At 38.5% G+C, this 15,822-nt stretch overlaps 1 protein-coding gene across 1 annotated transcript in view; it reads right to left on the bottom strand.

The window, feature by feature from the left end:
* Window positions 1–8,282: 8,282 nt before the first annotated feature.
* Window positions 8,283–15,822, bottom strand: part of nalf1b (NALCN channel auxiliary factor 1b) — a 115,619-nt gene continuing 108,079 nt past the window's right edge. Inside the window, exon 3 of the mRNA XM_085383457.1 lies at window positions 8,283–13,675. Coding sequence (XP_085239583.1) covers window positions 13,374–13,675 — 302 coding nt within the window. The 3' untranslated portion in view covers window positions 8,283–13,373. The remainder of the gene's footprint in view (window positions 13,676–15,822) is intronic.

Genomic DNA, 15,822 nt, shown 5'->3' with positions numbered 1-15,822 from the left:
CTGTAAATCCAGGTAGCCATCTCCAGTCAGCACACTAGGCTGTGGTTCCTTATGGGATCAAATCATTTTGGTCATTTAGCATCCATCATATTCCATGTAGTCTAACTCTTGTCCATATAGTTACAAGAATAATCAACATTTCTTTCATGTTCTTTTCAGGATTCTTCATGACGAATGTTTGGGTGGTTTATCTGTTTGTTTAAATTAATGGGTCGATTACATGCTCAACTGATGGTTTGCTTCTCCTCCCCCTCCTCATTATTGTTATTGATGATAATATTATTATTATTATTAAAATTGTATTAATTCAAATTCTTATTAACATTATAAACATTATAACCTTAGAACTAATAATAATTATTATTATTACTTTTTTTTAACCTGAAGCATATAGAAGTAATGCAGGCTGGAGACACATGGCAATATCGTGTTATAAACAGTGTTCAGGTCATTAGTCAAAAAAGTAATTACAGTACATTACTTAATTAATCACTGCAGAAAGTAATTTGTATAAAAGTTACAAACGTGCACATGAGGAAATGGAAGCTACAATGCCATACAATCCTGACTGCTCATCACTGCTTTTTGTTACCTGTGGAAGATCAGGCTCTGGCTGCTGTGTTGGGGGTTGGCATGCAATCATTCTGGGCTCTTGGCTGGGTTTATGTGAGCGTGCAGTCTGTGCAGATGTTTACAAAGAGACAGTGGTGGTATTTTTAATGCAGTTGTTCCTGCTCTTAGCATAATTGCACTTCACCATCATTTTCATAATTTTCTTATTCTAGAAAAATAGATATTTTAACAATAAAAAATAACAAATAAGAATATAAACATAAAAATAAATGCAAAGTCCAGATGATTGTAGTGCAAGTGCAGAGAATGAAAAAGACACATTTGATTTTTTTTTTTTTTGTCTGTCTGGCATGCAAATAACTGATGAACCTTTGTAACAATGTAACAACATAATTGCAGCTCTAATGTGATTACTGAGTTTAATACAGTAATGTGTTCCATTACTGAAAAACCTAATGTGATAACAGTAATGACTTATTTTGGAATGCATTACAGCCAACAATGGTAACAAACAATAAAAAAGACATCAGACTGTAGACCTGCCATATTGCTTAAACATGTAATATGTTATTGGATAACAGCTTTTCTAAGTGTTGTGCGGCTCTTTGGAAATATGTGGAGATTTAAGTGTGCATTTCGGGGAACATTTTGCCGTCCACATTGTGCTATATTCTCCATCTTCCTGTCTATTTTCTGTACACTGTTCAAGATTAAGGTTAAGGGGAAGGTTCATACCCTACCAATGAGTCAATCAAGATCAGTCATGCCACCACTACAATTAGATTAACACCCTGTTTAGCAGCTGTGTAAAGTCTACAGGTCTGTAAAATACAAACGTGTCAGTGTTAGGGTTGTGATAGATGAAAGATAATCACAAACGTTCATGGATGAGGAAGCATAGGATCCATGACTGACTATTTCATTTCCTATTACGAAGGTCTTGGTCTGGTATTATTTAGAGTATGTGATTCCTTGTTAAAACCAGTCCCTCTGAGGGCACAGGTGCAGATTAATTTGGAGGTAGCCATATCTCCGGTGTGTTGCTGGGCAGACAGAGTGTAGTCTATGGTGTATGAAAGCTGTGGCTTGTATAATGAAAATCAGGCATGTGATTACGCTAGGATTACGTTAGGAAATAACACACGTAACACATTTTACGAAATCATATTTTCATTCCTTTTTTTTCAGTCATTATCTGAGTTTGAGGCTCTAAAGGGAAAACATGTCACTATCTACGTTGCTTTACGCAAGAGATTTTGTCACAGAAGCTCTAAATAAGGTGTGAGTCACAATGTTGCTATTGTAGAAGGAAACTAGTTGAGAACAGCTGTTGTGTGTCTCAGAGCAGAGGCTTCTTTATTAGATGCAGTGCAAGATGTGTAGATCTTCAGCATTTTGACAATTTTTAATTTTTTAAAAGAAAGACAGAAAGAAACCAAAGAAAACTGTTAGCTTCTGCTCTTAAAGCTTTTCTCTGGATGTTTAATTAACAGTGAAAAAAGTGCTCTTTGTTATTAAATGAATCGAGCCCAAACAGTAACACAGTAAGATGCCTGACTTCAAACTTCACTCATACAACAGTTTCCAGGCACAAACATCCACCATCTTATTCAGGGCTCTCACTATAGTGATCTATATGATATACTTCTATTTTGACATCTTATATCTTGGTGTCTTACATGATTTATAAATCAAATTTATTCTTCATCTAAAGAAAAGCAAAGCAAACATGCATTTAATTTTTTCTGCACTGCAGAAATAATGAGACGGAAATCTGAATCTGAGCGCGCTCTCTTTTTAGTTTAGACACTATACGTCCATCATCACTCAGTGGCTGATGTCTGCACAGATGGCTTTAGAAGCAGATGCTATCAGTCAGGGTTCAGCTCCATTTGGGTCTAATCACTGATGCTCTATGTGGCCTGTGTACTTGTGTACATGTGTAATTGTATCCACACACACGTGCGTGAGTGAGACAGTGCATGATAGTTTTCTATTAAGACAACTAAGAACTACACTGGCAATGTGAGTCATGTGCATTGCATATACATATTTGTGTGTATATGTGTGTGTGTTGTTTAGAGGATTAGCTGGTTCTAAAAGTAGCCATCCCAAAGCCGATAGCTAAACAGATGAAAGTACTTTTTACCCCATTACCCATTAACTTGTAAATCTTCTGTCCATCCCATCTGTGTGGCCTGTGACCTTTTAAGTGAGTGGGATGTAGTGTGCCCAGTCACTCATCTTGCTGCTTAGCCGTGGCACTAATCACAAAATTAACTGCAGCTAGACTTCACTGTCAAAGTATCTCATTCACTAAAGCACCTTGGTGGCCAGATGGGTACAGCTTGTTCCACATAACCCCAGTGTCCACTCTTAGAGTCTGAATTGGGAAGTGTGTCTCATAGCGTGCGTCATCTTTGGATAGAACTTTTGTATCCAGGCTTTGAAAACTTTTAGCTCTCAACAGAGGCACAGTCTTATTGGGGGAGAAGAATTTGAGGACTTTCAAACAAACTTTTGTAAGGACATCAACATCACTGAGTAAAGCAGAAAGGATTCACAGTGGTAATTGTGTGATGCACTGAAGTTCTCAACTTCCGGATGTATCTGTGTTTAGCTGAAATGCATACAGTATTACTAGTCCAGTGTTGCACTTTGTTTGTTGGCTCCTTTCTTTTGCATCTCCTTCATATCACAGTAGCTTTGACATATAAAGATATCCTTTCAGTATGACGTTGGTATGGTCCACAGTCTCTTATCTGATTTTGATGAACAAGAAGTGGCAAAAATGAGAAAGAATCATAAATGGAAAGGAAGTGTTTGTTTGACCCATCTTCAAGGTGCATCTCTAAGAACCTCTTATTGCACATTAGAGCTTTAGACAAGCTCTTTGAAGTGCTACCATGGTGACGATGATGGGGATGGGAAATGGTTTCCAGACTGTGCTGTGTGTGTGTGTGTGTGTGTGTGTGTGTGTGTGTGTGTGTGTGTGTGTGTGTGTGTGTGTGTGTGTGTGTGTGTGTGTGTGTGTGGGTGTGTGTGTGTGTGTGTGTGTGTGCAGGTGTGTATGACATGTTCAGATACCTTAAACCCACACTGTTATTAAACAGTCACCAGGGGACAACTACTGCTACAAAAAGACATTTAATTTTATCCAAGTCTGTACAATCTGACCCTTCTGCCCACTTGATCTTTGGCTTCACTAAAGACTTTTTGGGTGAGTTTATGGTCGTAATTGTTAGTTTCACACATCACTGAACACAAGTTGTCTTTATTTTGTAAATTATGATCCCATTACAGTAGCAGGGTTAACTTTTAGGTGGGGCTACCATATAAACATCCTCACAGTCTGTTTCAAACCTCTAAGAAGGTGACATATGGACTATGTCTATATTTTTTATACAGTTTTACTTAATGCTAGTTTTAGCCTCTTCATTTGATTTCATACAGCTGTGTTACCTTCTTACCTGCTTTATTTTGTGTGACTTTGCCAAAAATATAAAACTATGTGATGACATAACTGTGTTTTATTCAATTTACATCTTATTTTGCCAGAAGCCAACAAGGCTGAAAAATGAACACAAACACGCCGTTCTTCAAATTTTAGACAGGCTGTGAAATAGGTTAATTCCCTTGAACTGCCTTACCCTTATATCAGAAATAAACATGTCCACAGTCCAGACAAGAAAAACTGAAAAGACTGAGTTTTAACATATGTCACTGCTCAGTTATATAAAAACTGGAAAATTTGTCTTTTTTTAAAAATAAAAAAAAAAACGTTTTAATGAAATCAAAGCAAAAAAAAAAAGCACAAGTCCACTGATTTTGAAAGCTCTGGACTGTGCATTTGACTTTAATTCCAATTGTATAAATATGTTTCCCCCCCCTCTTCTTAGTTGTCCTGAGACTACACCAAATCGCTGCTTGTAATTTCTGCACAGCCGTTCCACTGGGGATTAAAGATGTTGGGTTAGGATTGCATAATACTGTGGGATGTTGCTGTGGCTTCACACAGACATGTCTATATCTTCTTCAGTATATTACCTCTTGAAAGTCAGGGGCCATAGAAAACTGTAAAACAGAGCCCATGATGGCTATGCTTCAAAATGTCCATACTGTAACTGTCCTTTCACATTATTGAGGAGCCTTGTGAGAATCAGCGGACTGGTTTCTCAAGATTGCAATAAGTCAGGGTGCCAGCAGCTCACTGGGTTGAATAGTTAACCTCTATACCATAAGGCTAATGCAGGGCTGGGTTCCACCCCAGGCTATTTGCTGAATGTCTTTCCCGTGCTCTCCTGTCTGTGCTCATGTGGCCTGTTTTAACAGCAGAAAAGATGCTGGCAATCCATTAGACTAACTCTATAATGCTAATACTCTTAGCTGTTAGTTTTGTGGTGAACAGAATAAACTTTTTGGGATTTCCTTACCTGGATGATTGAGCACACATCAAGACTTCCTGAGTAATGCCTCAGTCACACAGGCCAAGGGGAAAAAATATACACCCTGCATGCACAGTTAGCAAGCGGTTGCAGGCTAATTTTCTCAGTGTAACTACCACTGTGCTAGTTTTAGCAGATATTTGCAGACATGTCAGTGTATTCCATGCTAACTACTGGTGACTGTAGACCATAGCAATTGCAAGGAGGTGTTTCACTGCAACACGCAATAGGTTGTTGCAACCAATATCAAGCATGGAACTTGCAGGCATTCCCCAACTGGTCACAGAATACACATTTTCACTGGTGACCAGTTGTTGTCCAGGGGTCCCTGACCAGGGGAACTAAAAGCCAAACAGGCCTTGAGGTTGGAAGCACCTCAAGAGAAACAGAGGAGATTTTTTTGACTGACACTTAACAAAATGTTACTCACAGATAAGCAGTATTTATAACACAGGGCTGGTCTGCTTAAGTGACACTTAATAGTTAGTTTAACTATTTACTCAACCCTCAAAACAGTGAATTGTTGCAGATCAGTGGAGAAACATAAAGAGCTTCACTTTTCCATATGTCAGCACGGATATGAATGAGCTGCTACAATTTCCTCTCAGGCAGATCATCTCTCTTAAATCCTCGTATTCCTAATGTTGCTTCCCTTCCCATCCCCTCTTTTTTAATACCTGAATTCAGACAGTACACAAACTGTGTTCTAAAAATAAGTAAAAAAAAACAAAAAAACACAGCAGGATGTGCCAAGACTTGGCTTAAAACTGTTATGAGCGACGATTACATAAGCGCTTTATAAGCTTTAATATTGTGAAACACGCACACGCAAGGTCTGCATTTATCAGAGGGCTCTCACACCTACATAAAGGATACATACAGTGATGTTAAATCAAAACTAGAGCTGGTCGGCTCTGGTTAATTCTCATTTGTGCACAAAAGTGATTATGACCCATACTGTACGTAGTTATGTTTCGTGACAGTGCCCTCCTGTGGCTATGGTACCTTTGGCAGGAATAGAGGACGTGAAATCTTACTAATCACTAATTAGAGGTGAAAAATATTTGCTGCTACTTCTTTGGAGTGCTAATTCCTGAAACACGGCTACGTGGAGTTTTCAGAGGGTTGATAGACTGGATGAGCCATTCTGATTGGTTATACGTTTTTGGAGAACTTTACATTTCCTCTAACAGCAGCATTGTGCTGACCTCTGTTGGTGAATATATCACAACACACAGGTATCACAATTCTTTCAAGGTCTCACACACTAAAACTAGAAATGTTCTCTGAGGATTTAAAAATCAGATATCCATTAAACTTTACATTTATCACTAAATCCAGCAACCAACCTCTATTTTAAAACCACGTGGCCTCTTAATACCACACAGACACACAGAGGCTGTGGTTTGAATGACAGGTGGAATATTGGATGCAGACTATTGGCGGGTTAGTTGAGGATTAGTCCGCTGAGCACTTCATCCCCCCCAACAAGCTGAAATAGAAATGAGGGCTTTAATCCAAAATGGAAGGGCCTGTGGCACAGAGCGGAAGGTAAACAAGAATATGCCCTTTGTTATTGTTCTTTAGCTTTATAATCCTCCATTACAATAGCACCGAGTTCTGAGACTGTCTGTAGGCAATATATCTCAATGGCTCTCAGTGACCCTCAATAATTCAGTTCACATAATGTGACATAGTTCATGGACCACAAGAAATATTAATCCAAACACCTTTGAGTTCCCTTACAGAGTATAGCACATTATCATTCAAATTCAGGGGAGCTGTAGTATCTGATGCTCAGTAAGCAGCTGAATAAATGCATGTGCTGCGACATTAATTATTAATGGTGAGTGTGTATGCAATTGATCTTACTGGCCTCACTGGTTCTTGGTCAGCAGTTTCATAATGTGTAATAGGAAAATGGATCCACTCCTCTGCCATAACTCTCACCTTCGATGCACAGAATTTAAATGATGTGCTGTATTTCTAATCAGATAAATACACAAACCCACCTCTCTGCTGAAGTGATAATATGTACAGTTCATCTCTGATGTGGCTAAATCTCCATAAAGCATTCATTCATGATCCCTGTGGTTATCCTTCTATTTTTTTCTATTTTTTTCTATTTTTTTAATATATGACAGCATAAGCTACATTTAATGTACTTTCACTGCCATCTCAAGGTTGTAAATGGAACTGCATGTTTAAGCAATACTGTGGCACAGGAATGTGTAGCTATTGATAAAAATAACCAAACTTTATGGTTGACTAATAAAACAAAATTGTGCAAAAAACTTAACTTATTTTCATTATTTTAGATTTTATATGAGTTTTACTTTGGCCTTATGTGCTAAACAATTATGGTAGAGAATCATAACATTTTCCTGGCATAATCAATTTTTTTTCTAATGATTTTTTTTTCTGTTTTTGTACAATACTGGATTTGATTTTATTTCATTTATGATATAATTGTGTTTTTTTTCTTTTATGAGACTCAAAAGAAAAAGCTTAATACATTTCTTAGACCACTTGTCATAAAATGAAAACAGAAATATTTTACAAATCTGTCAAAAGTTCTTTAAAACAAAACATTTGATTGTTGTTTATTAGTAAAATAGCACACTTTATGTCCCAGTATATGTTTTGCTATATTTTTGTAATTTTTATGCTTTTATGTGAAACTGTAAATGTGAAAATTCATGGGTAACAAAAATAGTTATATTTTAGCCTTTAAAATATAACTTTAATGAAAGATCTTGTGCATTTTGGTGAATTAACCATTACAGAAACATAAAAGCAATTTTGAAAATTACTGATGCTATTCACTGAGGGCAGCTGTAGCATTAACTTACAATGGGTGATCTAATTAATCTGTTAAGCAGTGTACATATCCTTTGCTGCACACATCAGCAGAGTGCTGCCAAGGTAGCTGCTGTCAGCACTGTTACTTTCCTGCAAAGTTCTGTTATTGCAGCCTGTGTCGTCAGCTTAAAGGTTGTAGAAACTGCCTGTTCAGAAATAATTTTAGATGTTAACTCGTGTTTTTTGCTTCTCCTACTGTCCTTGCTTTTTCAAACATGTCTTTATGTCTTTATTAAAACCCTGAATATCATTTTTGTATGGTTAGTGCGTTGTGTTCACCACTACTTTTGTACGTTGATTGGAAGCAAGTCACATCATGCAAAAGCACCACAGAGGAACAGATTATATGTCTGTATTTATTTTCATCAGAACACAATTTTAATCATTGTAGCAGTAGTTTTCATACTTTTCGAAAAGATCATGACTTGTGAGACTGTTTTATAAATCATTTCATCAAAGTTGTTTGTAGAAAAATTAAAGAAGTTACTTGAACTAAAGCATCTATAATATTACAATATACTGGTAGTATAATAGTAATAATAATAATCATAATCGCAATGATATTTCTATATGCCTTTGAACCTTTTTCATCTCTATAATCATAAATCATTCACTTATGCACACACAAAGCCACAACCTTTCACAATAAGGTTGCAAAGCTGAGGACAAGTCTATTGGTTAAACCTCACCACACTCTCTTTTAACATCAATGATCTGAGACGCTTAAATAAAAAAAAGGATCAGAAGTAGAAGAAGGAGAAGAAGAAGAAGAAAGTAACAGCATGACATCAACTCAAAGTACACAAGGAGAGACATACATTGTTCAGCATACTAGGGAACATATTTACAACCAAAAAAAGGAATGGGCTTCTGCATAGATCCACAGGATAGAGAACAGAACTATTGTGAAAACAGAGAGAGGCTGAGAAAGAGTGAAAGAGGGCAATATTTGTGTACATATTATTTCGTGGTGGGTGCACAGGGTGGTAATGGCAAGAGGCATAAATACTCTATATGTGCAGGGGTAAAACACAAAATTCGATTTTGTACGTTAGTGTGTAATGGAACGTGACAGACCATAACCTATGATCGCTACAGACCATTGTCTGGGATCTAGTCTGAATCTATAAGACCCTACACAATTTCTCTCATTATAATGCAGTAAAAAATTTGACGAACCAATACATACAAAAAAATGAAATTATCACAGAGTAACTGTTGCGTGCAAGCCTGCATTACCAACAAAAGTCAAATCAGAGATTTACATCAGTCAAATCTAATTCTTTTTTTGTTTGTTTTTGGAAGTAATCTTGCACACAGAAATGTCCATACCTGGTGCAAACATGTGTGAAGGCGTGTGATAGATGACACATATGCACAGCATTCGCACCCATGCAACCACAGTCAGGATGCTCTGCTGCGTGTAAAGCAACCATGTTCTCTGCGTGACTTCTGAAAGCAGGTTTATTGAATAGGCGTGTCCGCCGGTTGGCTTTTGGTGGCTGCTGGATCGCAGCATGACCGCTGGCCATTAACGGCAGGATGAAATCACAATCTGCTGAACATATTACACTTCAAGGTGGACTCATCTTTTACATGTGCTTGTGACAAGGCTTGCATGACACTTGCGGGGCAATCTATGTATTGCTAGCATTTCTTGCAGACCCTGTATTCCTTCTTATGTCCATTATGTGTCATTATGAAAAGCACTATGTCATGCTGTATTTTAAATTTTATTTATTTATGCTTGGGCACCATTAACCGCTGTCTGCACATCCTGTACTGCATTTCATGTTATGGAAATTTGGGGGAAATATTTCCTTAAGACGAGAACGGAAAAATGCAAATAATACAGAGTCTGTTTTGGGGCAATGACACAGTTATTACACAATCTAATGTGCAATCACTGTACTGATTTCACACTAAAATGCATGCTTCAGGACTGCAGCTAATATCATATTGGTAATGTTGCAAGACCCTGTGTGGTGAAAGACAGCTGTGGTTTGCCACACCTGTCCCACTGCCACGAGGTCATTTAAACACAAATGAGCTCTCCAAAGAGACTCAGAGACATTAACCTACATCTATGTATAAGAACAAAAGAAGAGCACACAGCAGCACACATGGAGCTCTGCCTTCCTGGTTTCCGTGTATCTGTCAGACCTTTTGTGGTAGGTCTTTAGCAGAAGTGTCAGTGGAAACGAATAAATCTATTGCCATCTAGTGGTGGCCAATGGTATAGCAGCATTGTTCTGAAACCGGAAGCAGTCATTTATGATGGGCATGGGTGTGCCGTGCCGCATGACCATGAAACAGTTATGTATGCATTTCAAGCAAGCAGCAATGGTAATGAGACTGAGGCAGGGTCTAAACAGTAAGTGCCAAAATAAGCCAATATACTTATTATATAGAAATTGTGTGAATAATGATGAATTTTAAATCCTCATATAAGGTTAATAATAAAAGTGTTGACATCAGATATCAGACTGGACATCTCATATAAGCAATAAACATATTCGAGAGTGGGGGGAAAAAATTCATTCAGCAAAAGCTGTTTATCTGCTCATCTTTACCATGTACCTGATCTCACAGCCTTGTTCATCAAAGAGACAAAAAATAAAACCAGAAACAAAAGAAGAAGTCAGCCCTTAAGGTCAAACCATTCCTCTCTTTTCACACACAGGTCAACATTTATAAATCAAAGTGTTAGCGGACCTAGATGATCACAGATAATGTGATTGGTGCAAACACAAACAATGGCATGCTCCTCTCTCTGTGTTTGTTTCTGTTTCTGCTTTCCAGTAGCAGCCGGCGGAATACCTTTGTACTGAAACCGCATGAGTTCAAAATAATAACAATAACAGTAATAATAAATGAGCCAGGTTTTTACCTTTTGTCTACTAACAATTTGGATGCAACCTTTTTGAATGTGCTTGATGTCTGTTTTGATGGCGTTTGATCTGTATATCTTAATAAGCCCTTTACTTAATGAGACAGGAGTTTGACATGTCAGGAGAAAAAGTACAAGACAGTGGGCATGCCACAGGAGCCGATTTGGGATAAGATGTGGTGCATTCAGGGAGTGGGGCTGAAGACAATCAACAAAAGAGGCTTTCATAACCTTGCAGCGCCTCCACATGCAGTTCATGTAATACACATTTGGATTCAACAGATATGTCAGAACTGCGCTGTGGTTATCAGATGGGGAATATCAGTCTGTGTGTCGTATGGGACCAGCTCAGCACAAGGGGCCGGGGAGCAGGAATACAGTGTAAGAAACCGGAGTAGCTGCAGGTAGTGAGCTACCGTGCCTAATGAGATGTTGACATTTTATCCTTTTTATAATTGCATGGGAGTTATAGTTTACAAATTACGAAAGGTCATTAAAGGTAACATCCAGTCACTGTGTTTCCTTTGAATAAAAAGCCTGAGGTTAGGTTTTGGTTCAGGGGAAAACAGCAAATTGAGTTTTTGTTTTCAAGTAGTATTCATAGCTAGAGTGATTTATTAGTCATATTTCTGTTACATTTTTATTATGAACCCACGTCAAGGTGAAGAAGCCGATCCAAGGCTTAAGGGGAAAGGAGCGGCCTTCAGACTAAATGCTGTTTGTATGCTGCAGACACTATTTGACTGGATGGTACCTTAAAAAAGAGCAAGTCTTTTTATGTCTGGTTTAACAGTGCTAAATATACTGATCTAATGTTTTTTTTATCCCAGCATCAGTCAGCTTTGCTCAGCCATGTTGCTGACAAGAGGAGTATGTTTAGAATAAGAAATAATATCCTTGATTAAGACAAGCATAGGCTTAATTTCATTTGGTGAGATAAAATTGCCCGATCTCTGAATCTTACACTTTTCACAAAGGTGATCATTTTTCCAGGTATAATAATTCATCAGGTTTACATCCACTCTAAAAAGCTGACAAAAATGAACTTTTCGCCACCCTGCTTTACTTGAATCACTGTTGTCATTTTCACACATTAACTCCAGACAGTGTTACGGCAGGTTAAGAACTATTTAATGAGAACATCTGCATTCTGCATGCAGCCCCGTAACCGGATGTCCAGAGAAGTTCATTGCTGCAGTGGAAGTGTGAAAACAGCTCACGTTTACTTAATATTTTCCCTGCATTAAAAACATGATGATTTTAAATCCAGTGATCCAAAATCCTGGAAGTAACCCCTAAAAAACTTTTAACCTTTTAAAATTCTAATCATTTGTAAATTTTGTCATTGACATGGCTCAGCCCTGTCACAATAGGAACCTAAAGCTTTCATCTGGCTCACCACAAATTGGATTTCATTTTTGTAGTTTTGACAGTCGGTTCTATTCGTCAAGATGACACTTAGTAGTAATGATGCTACAACATTCGCTGAGGTAACAAAGACAATGGAGAGCAGATAAGCACATTTTCTAATCCATTTCTTTGGCACCTGAAGTCTTCATGACAGTTACCTAAATGCAAAGAACCGTGCATATGCATATGGCCTAAATTTTACATTTTATATTTGATCAAACCTATTAGATTGAATAGTCAAAAATAAGGAATTATGGTCAAAGCTAGTAAAAAGACCCATGTTGTATTAAAAAGAGCTCATCTGAGATTTAAAGCATTGGAAAAACAGAACGGGCTGTCCTGTCCTGGTTTCTAATGCCAGGTTTTGCTATTTTGGATTTAAAAGCAACATTAATGGGTCAATGTTATCTCACAAAACAAATTAAGGGGAAACTGTAAACCTGCGTTAAACACTGTATTTATTATGGACATCAGAACCACATTCAAAAAAGTCAGTGGTGTTTAATGAGATTGTGGCCATCAAAACACCATGGCAGAGCTAAGTGACATCTGAGGGGGCCTCCATAAAAATCATCTGCTGTACCAGCCTGTTAGGTAGACTTTTGTGTCCGCAACACACACTCCTTCTCTTACACACACATGCTCACACGCACACAAGTAAATCTAGAAAACGCACACACAGACAAACTTGCAAGATATTCCTCTTTTTCTTTACACGTTGTCTGTCTTATTTCGAGGCAGACACATTTCCTTCCTCTATGAGAGACTCAGAAACAAAGACAAAGGATGAACATTAAAAAGTGAATATGATTGTGTTATTCCATAGTTAGCCAGTGCAACACAAACCAATAATTGGAACACAGTGTAAAAAAGCGTAGTGAGAGAAACTCAGCCACGAGGAAGCTGACCTTCCCTCTCAACAAAGGCTGTGGCATTGTCCCCTTTCCCTACAGAAGGGACTGTTTGAACCCCGCGGTATGTCTGTTTGTTTAGTTATTCATTTGTCTTGATTGATTCCTGTGTCTTTTAATATCAAAGCGTCCCACATTTTCCATTTGCCAGAAAGCGTTGCAGGATGTCCACAGGCGTACAGCTCCAGCCGCTTGCACAGCTGTGGCTGTATTTTTCCACATCGGTTGCCATGGTGAGGGAATCCCCCACCCCAACAACCTCACCTTCTCCTGGCAGCTCTATCACTCCTCGTTGGCAGGGCTCTCCTCCAGAGGCGTGATGGTGGGGAGGCCCAGTCCTGTTGCATTGTGGGATGCTGTGAGGCTGGCAACAGTGTGTAGGAGGACAAGGACCAGCAGGCAGAGTTTGAGCCGGCTGTTACACAGTCTGCAGGCTGCTGAGGAGCTGAGGGAGGTACGGTGCTGGCATGGTGGGTGAGTTCTTTTCAGGGTCCCCCGGGAACGGTTGTCTGCTTTCAAGTACCACCGTACGTCACAGCACTCTGCATCTGGGTCCACACCTGATGGATAGTCTTCCAGCAGCCCTGGAGGTTGTTTTTGGGGTTGGAGGGATGTAAAGAAAAAAAGAGTGAGAAATGCACTTTTCTGTGTAGCATTTTTAATAAATTCATACTTGTTTTTGCTTCTTTCTTTTTTTTAAAGCAAAAGAAAGAAAAAAATGTTTGCTGCTTCCTGTCTGCAACCTACCTGCAAGAAGAGGAACAATATAGTTACTGCCTGTCTCTGACAAAGCCCCCATTTTTGGATTACAGTTGACACACATATGCATATACAATGCAAAGACACAGCAGATAAAACTGAAAGAGCTCCAGAAGCTATAACCCTCTCCTATAATCAGTCATAATGTACAGAGCACATATTTAATTTGCTGCCTCTGGTAAGAAAAAAAGTCCATAAACTCTTCTGGATCCATAAATACTCATTAGTGCAAAAATGTAGTTATTAAACCAGCATCCAAAAATATTTACTGAATGTGTGTTAGTAACTTCTAATTTATTAAGCCACAGCAAAAATAAATAGATGAATAAATAAATAAATACAGTTACCAACTGTTTGAGGAGCATACTATTTCCTTTTTAACAGATATGTAAAGTATATTTAAAAAAATTTCTCCAAATAAATTGTTTTAGAAGGGGACGAGAAAAAATGGAGCGAGAGAAAACTTTACATGTTACTTTACTGTTTAATGTTACTGACAGTGTTGGGGAGTAACGGAATACATGTACCGCCGTTACGTATTTAAAATACAAAATATGAGTAACTGTATTCCGTTACAGTTACCGTTTAAAAAGGTGGTATTCAGAATACAGTTACTTTGTTGAAATAAATGGATTACACTGCGGTACTTTCCTGTTTAATATTGTCGCGGGTCAGGACTGTTTGGGTTTTGTTTGACAGCTACGTGCTGTTGTTCCAGGCGGCAGTGTTACGGTTGCCATGGTTACAGGGCGACGCTCTCTCTCTCTCTCTTTTGACTGTGTGTTTCCTGAGAGCCTTTTCGTTGTTGTTGTTGTTGTGCTAAGCTAACAGGCTGAATGCTACAAGCATAGCTCTAAAGAATGTAGCATCATGGGCAGTGTAGTCCGTGTTGCAGGGAGAATGGACTGCCATACACGTTATGGGTCTGTGAGCGCGAGGAGGGAGAAAAAGGGGAGTGGAAAGGTACGAGTTGTCATTGAGGAAAAACGGGAGCTGGAAGCATGTAAATATAATAATAACCACTGCAGCCAAGAAGAGTGCCTGACGAGCCCAGTTGTAAGTAAGCTATTAAGACTCGACTGTACACCGTGTTCGTGTTTTCCTCCGAAAACAATAAGTTCCGTTGGAGCAGTCTTTCAACGCCTCTCTCTGTCTCTCGCAAGAAAAGTTGACCCACACAACAAAGTAAAGCTATTTTTCGGCTACGAGCCGACAGGGACCCCGCCGTATTAGTCAGAGGTCCCTTTACTACAGTTCGGAGTCGCGGACCTTCAGTAATAGTAATAAATCACACAGCAATAGTACATTCACGTTGTTGTAAAAAGCATGATAATATATTAAGTAATCCAAAGTATTCAGAATACGTTACTGTCATTGAGTAACGTAACGGAATACGTTACAGAATACATTTTGGGGCATGTATTCTGTATTCTGTAATGGAATACATTTTAAAAGTAACCTTCCCAACACTGGTTACTGATGTTGGGCTTTTTATAAGACACATTGACATTGAAAAGAAAAGAATACTGGTTTGAATTTACTGTGGAAAAAACGGCCATATTGATTGTTCTTTATAATCATATATGTCTCAGTAAAAACTGCCACAAACTGGCAACTGATTCATCACATCTTATTTGTCTCTGTTGTAAAGTAACCTCATGCTCAACATGACCACCAGAGGGCAGCATCAACATATGATGCCAGTGGGGACTCAACCCACATAGAGTTGTTCAAAGAAAAGTGCATCATGCTTTAATCCTCTGAACTTTTGGCATCTTGGGGCATCTGTCGCTCGTCACAGAGAAGAATCAGAGACTACTGGTTGATTATCTTCAGTATTTGTTCCTGTCAATACCTCAACATTATGCTGCTGTCATGGGAACCAGAGGTGATTTGACTAAAAATTAGGTTCTGCTTGGTTAATTTTTGATTTGGTTTTCTAGTTAAACTGAAGCAACTCGAGGGCTTCTGG

The sequence above is a fragment of the Rhamphochromis longiceps genome, linkage group LG16 (assembly GCF_057381845.1).
Source record: "Rhamphochromis longiceps isolate RC_006_pf linkage group LG16, R_longiceps_female_GT1.1, whole genome shotgun sequence".
NCBI classification, from domain to species: Eukaryota; Metazoa; Chordata; class Actinopteri; order Cichliformes; family Cichlidae; genus Rhamphochromis; species Rhamphochromis longiceps.
The sequence above is the reverse complement of the archived record's forward strand: the minus strand, read 5'-3'. Positions and strand labels throughout refer to the sequence as shown.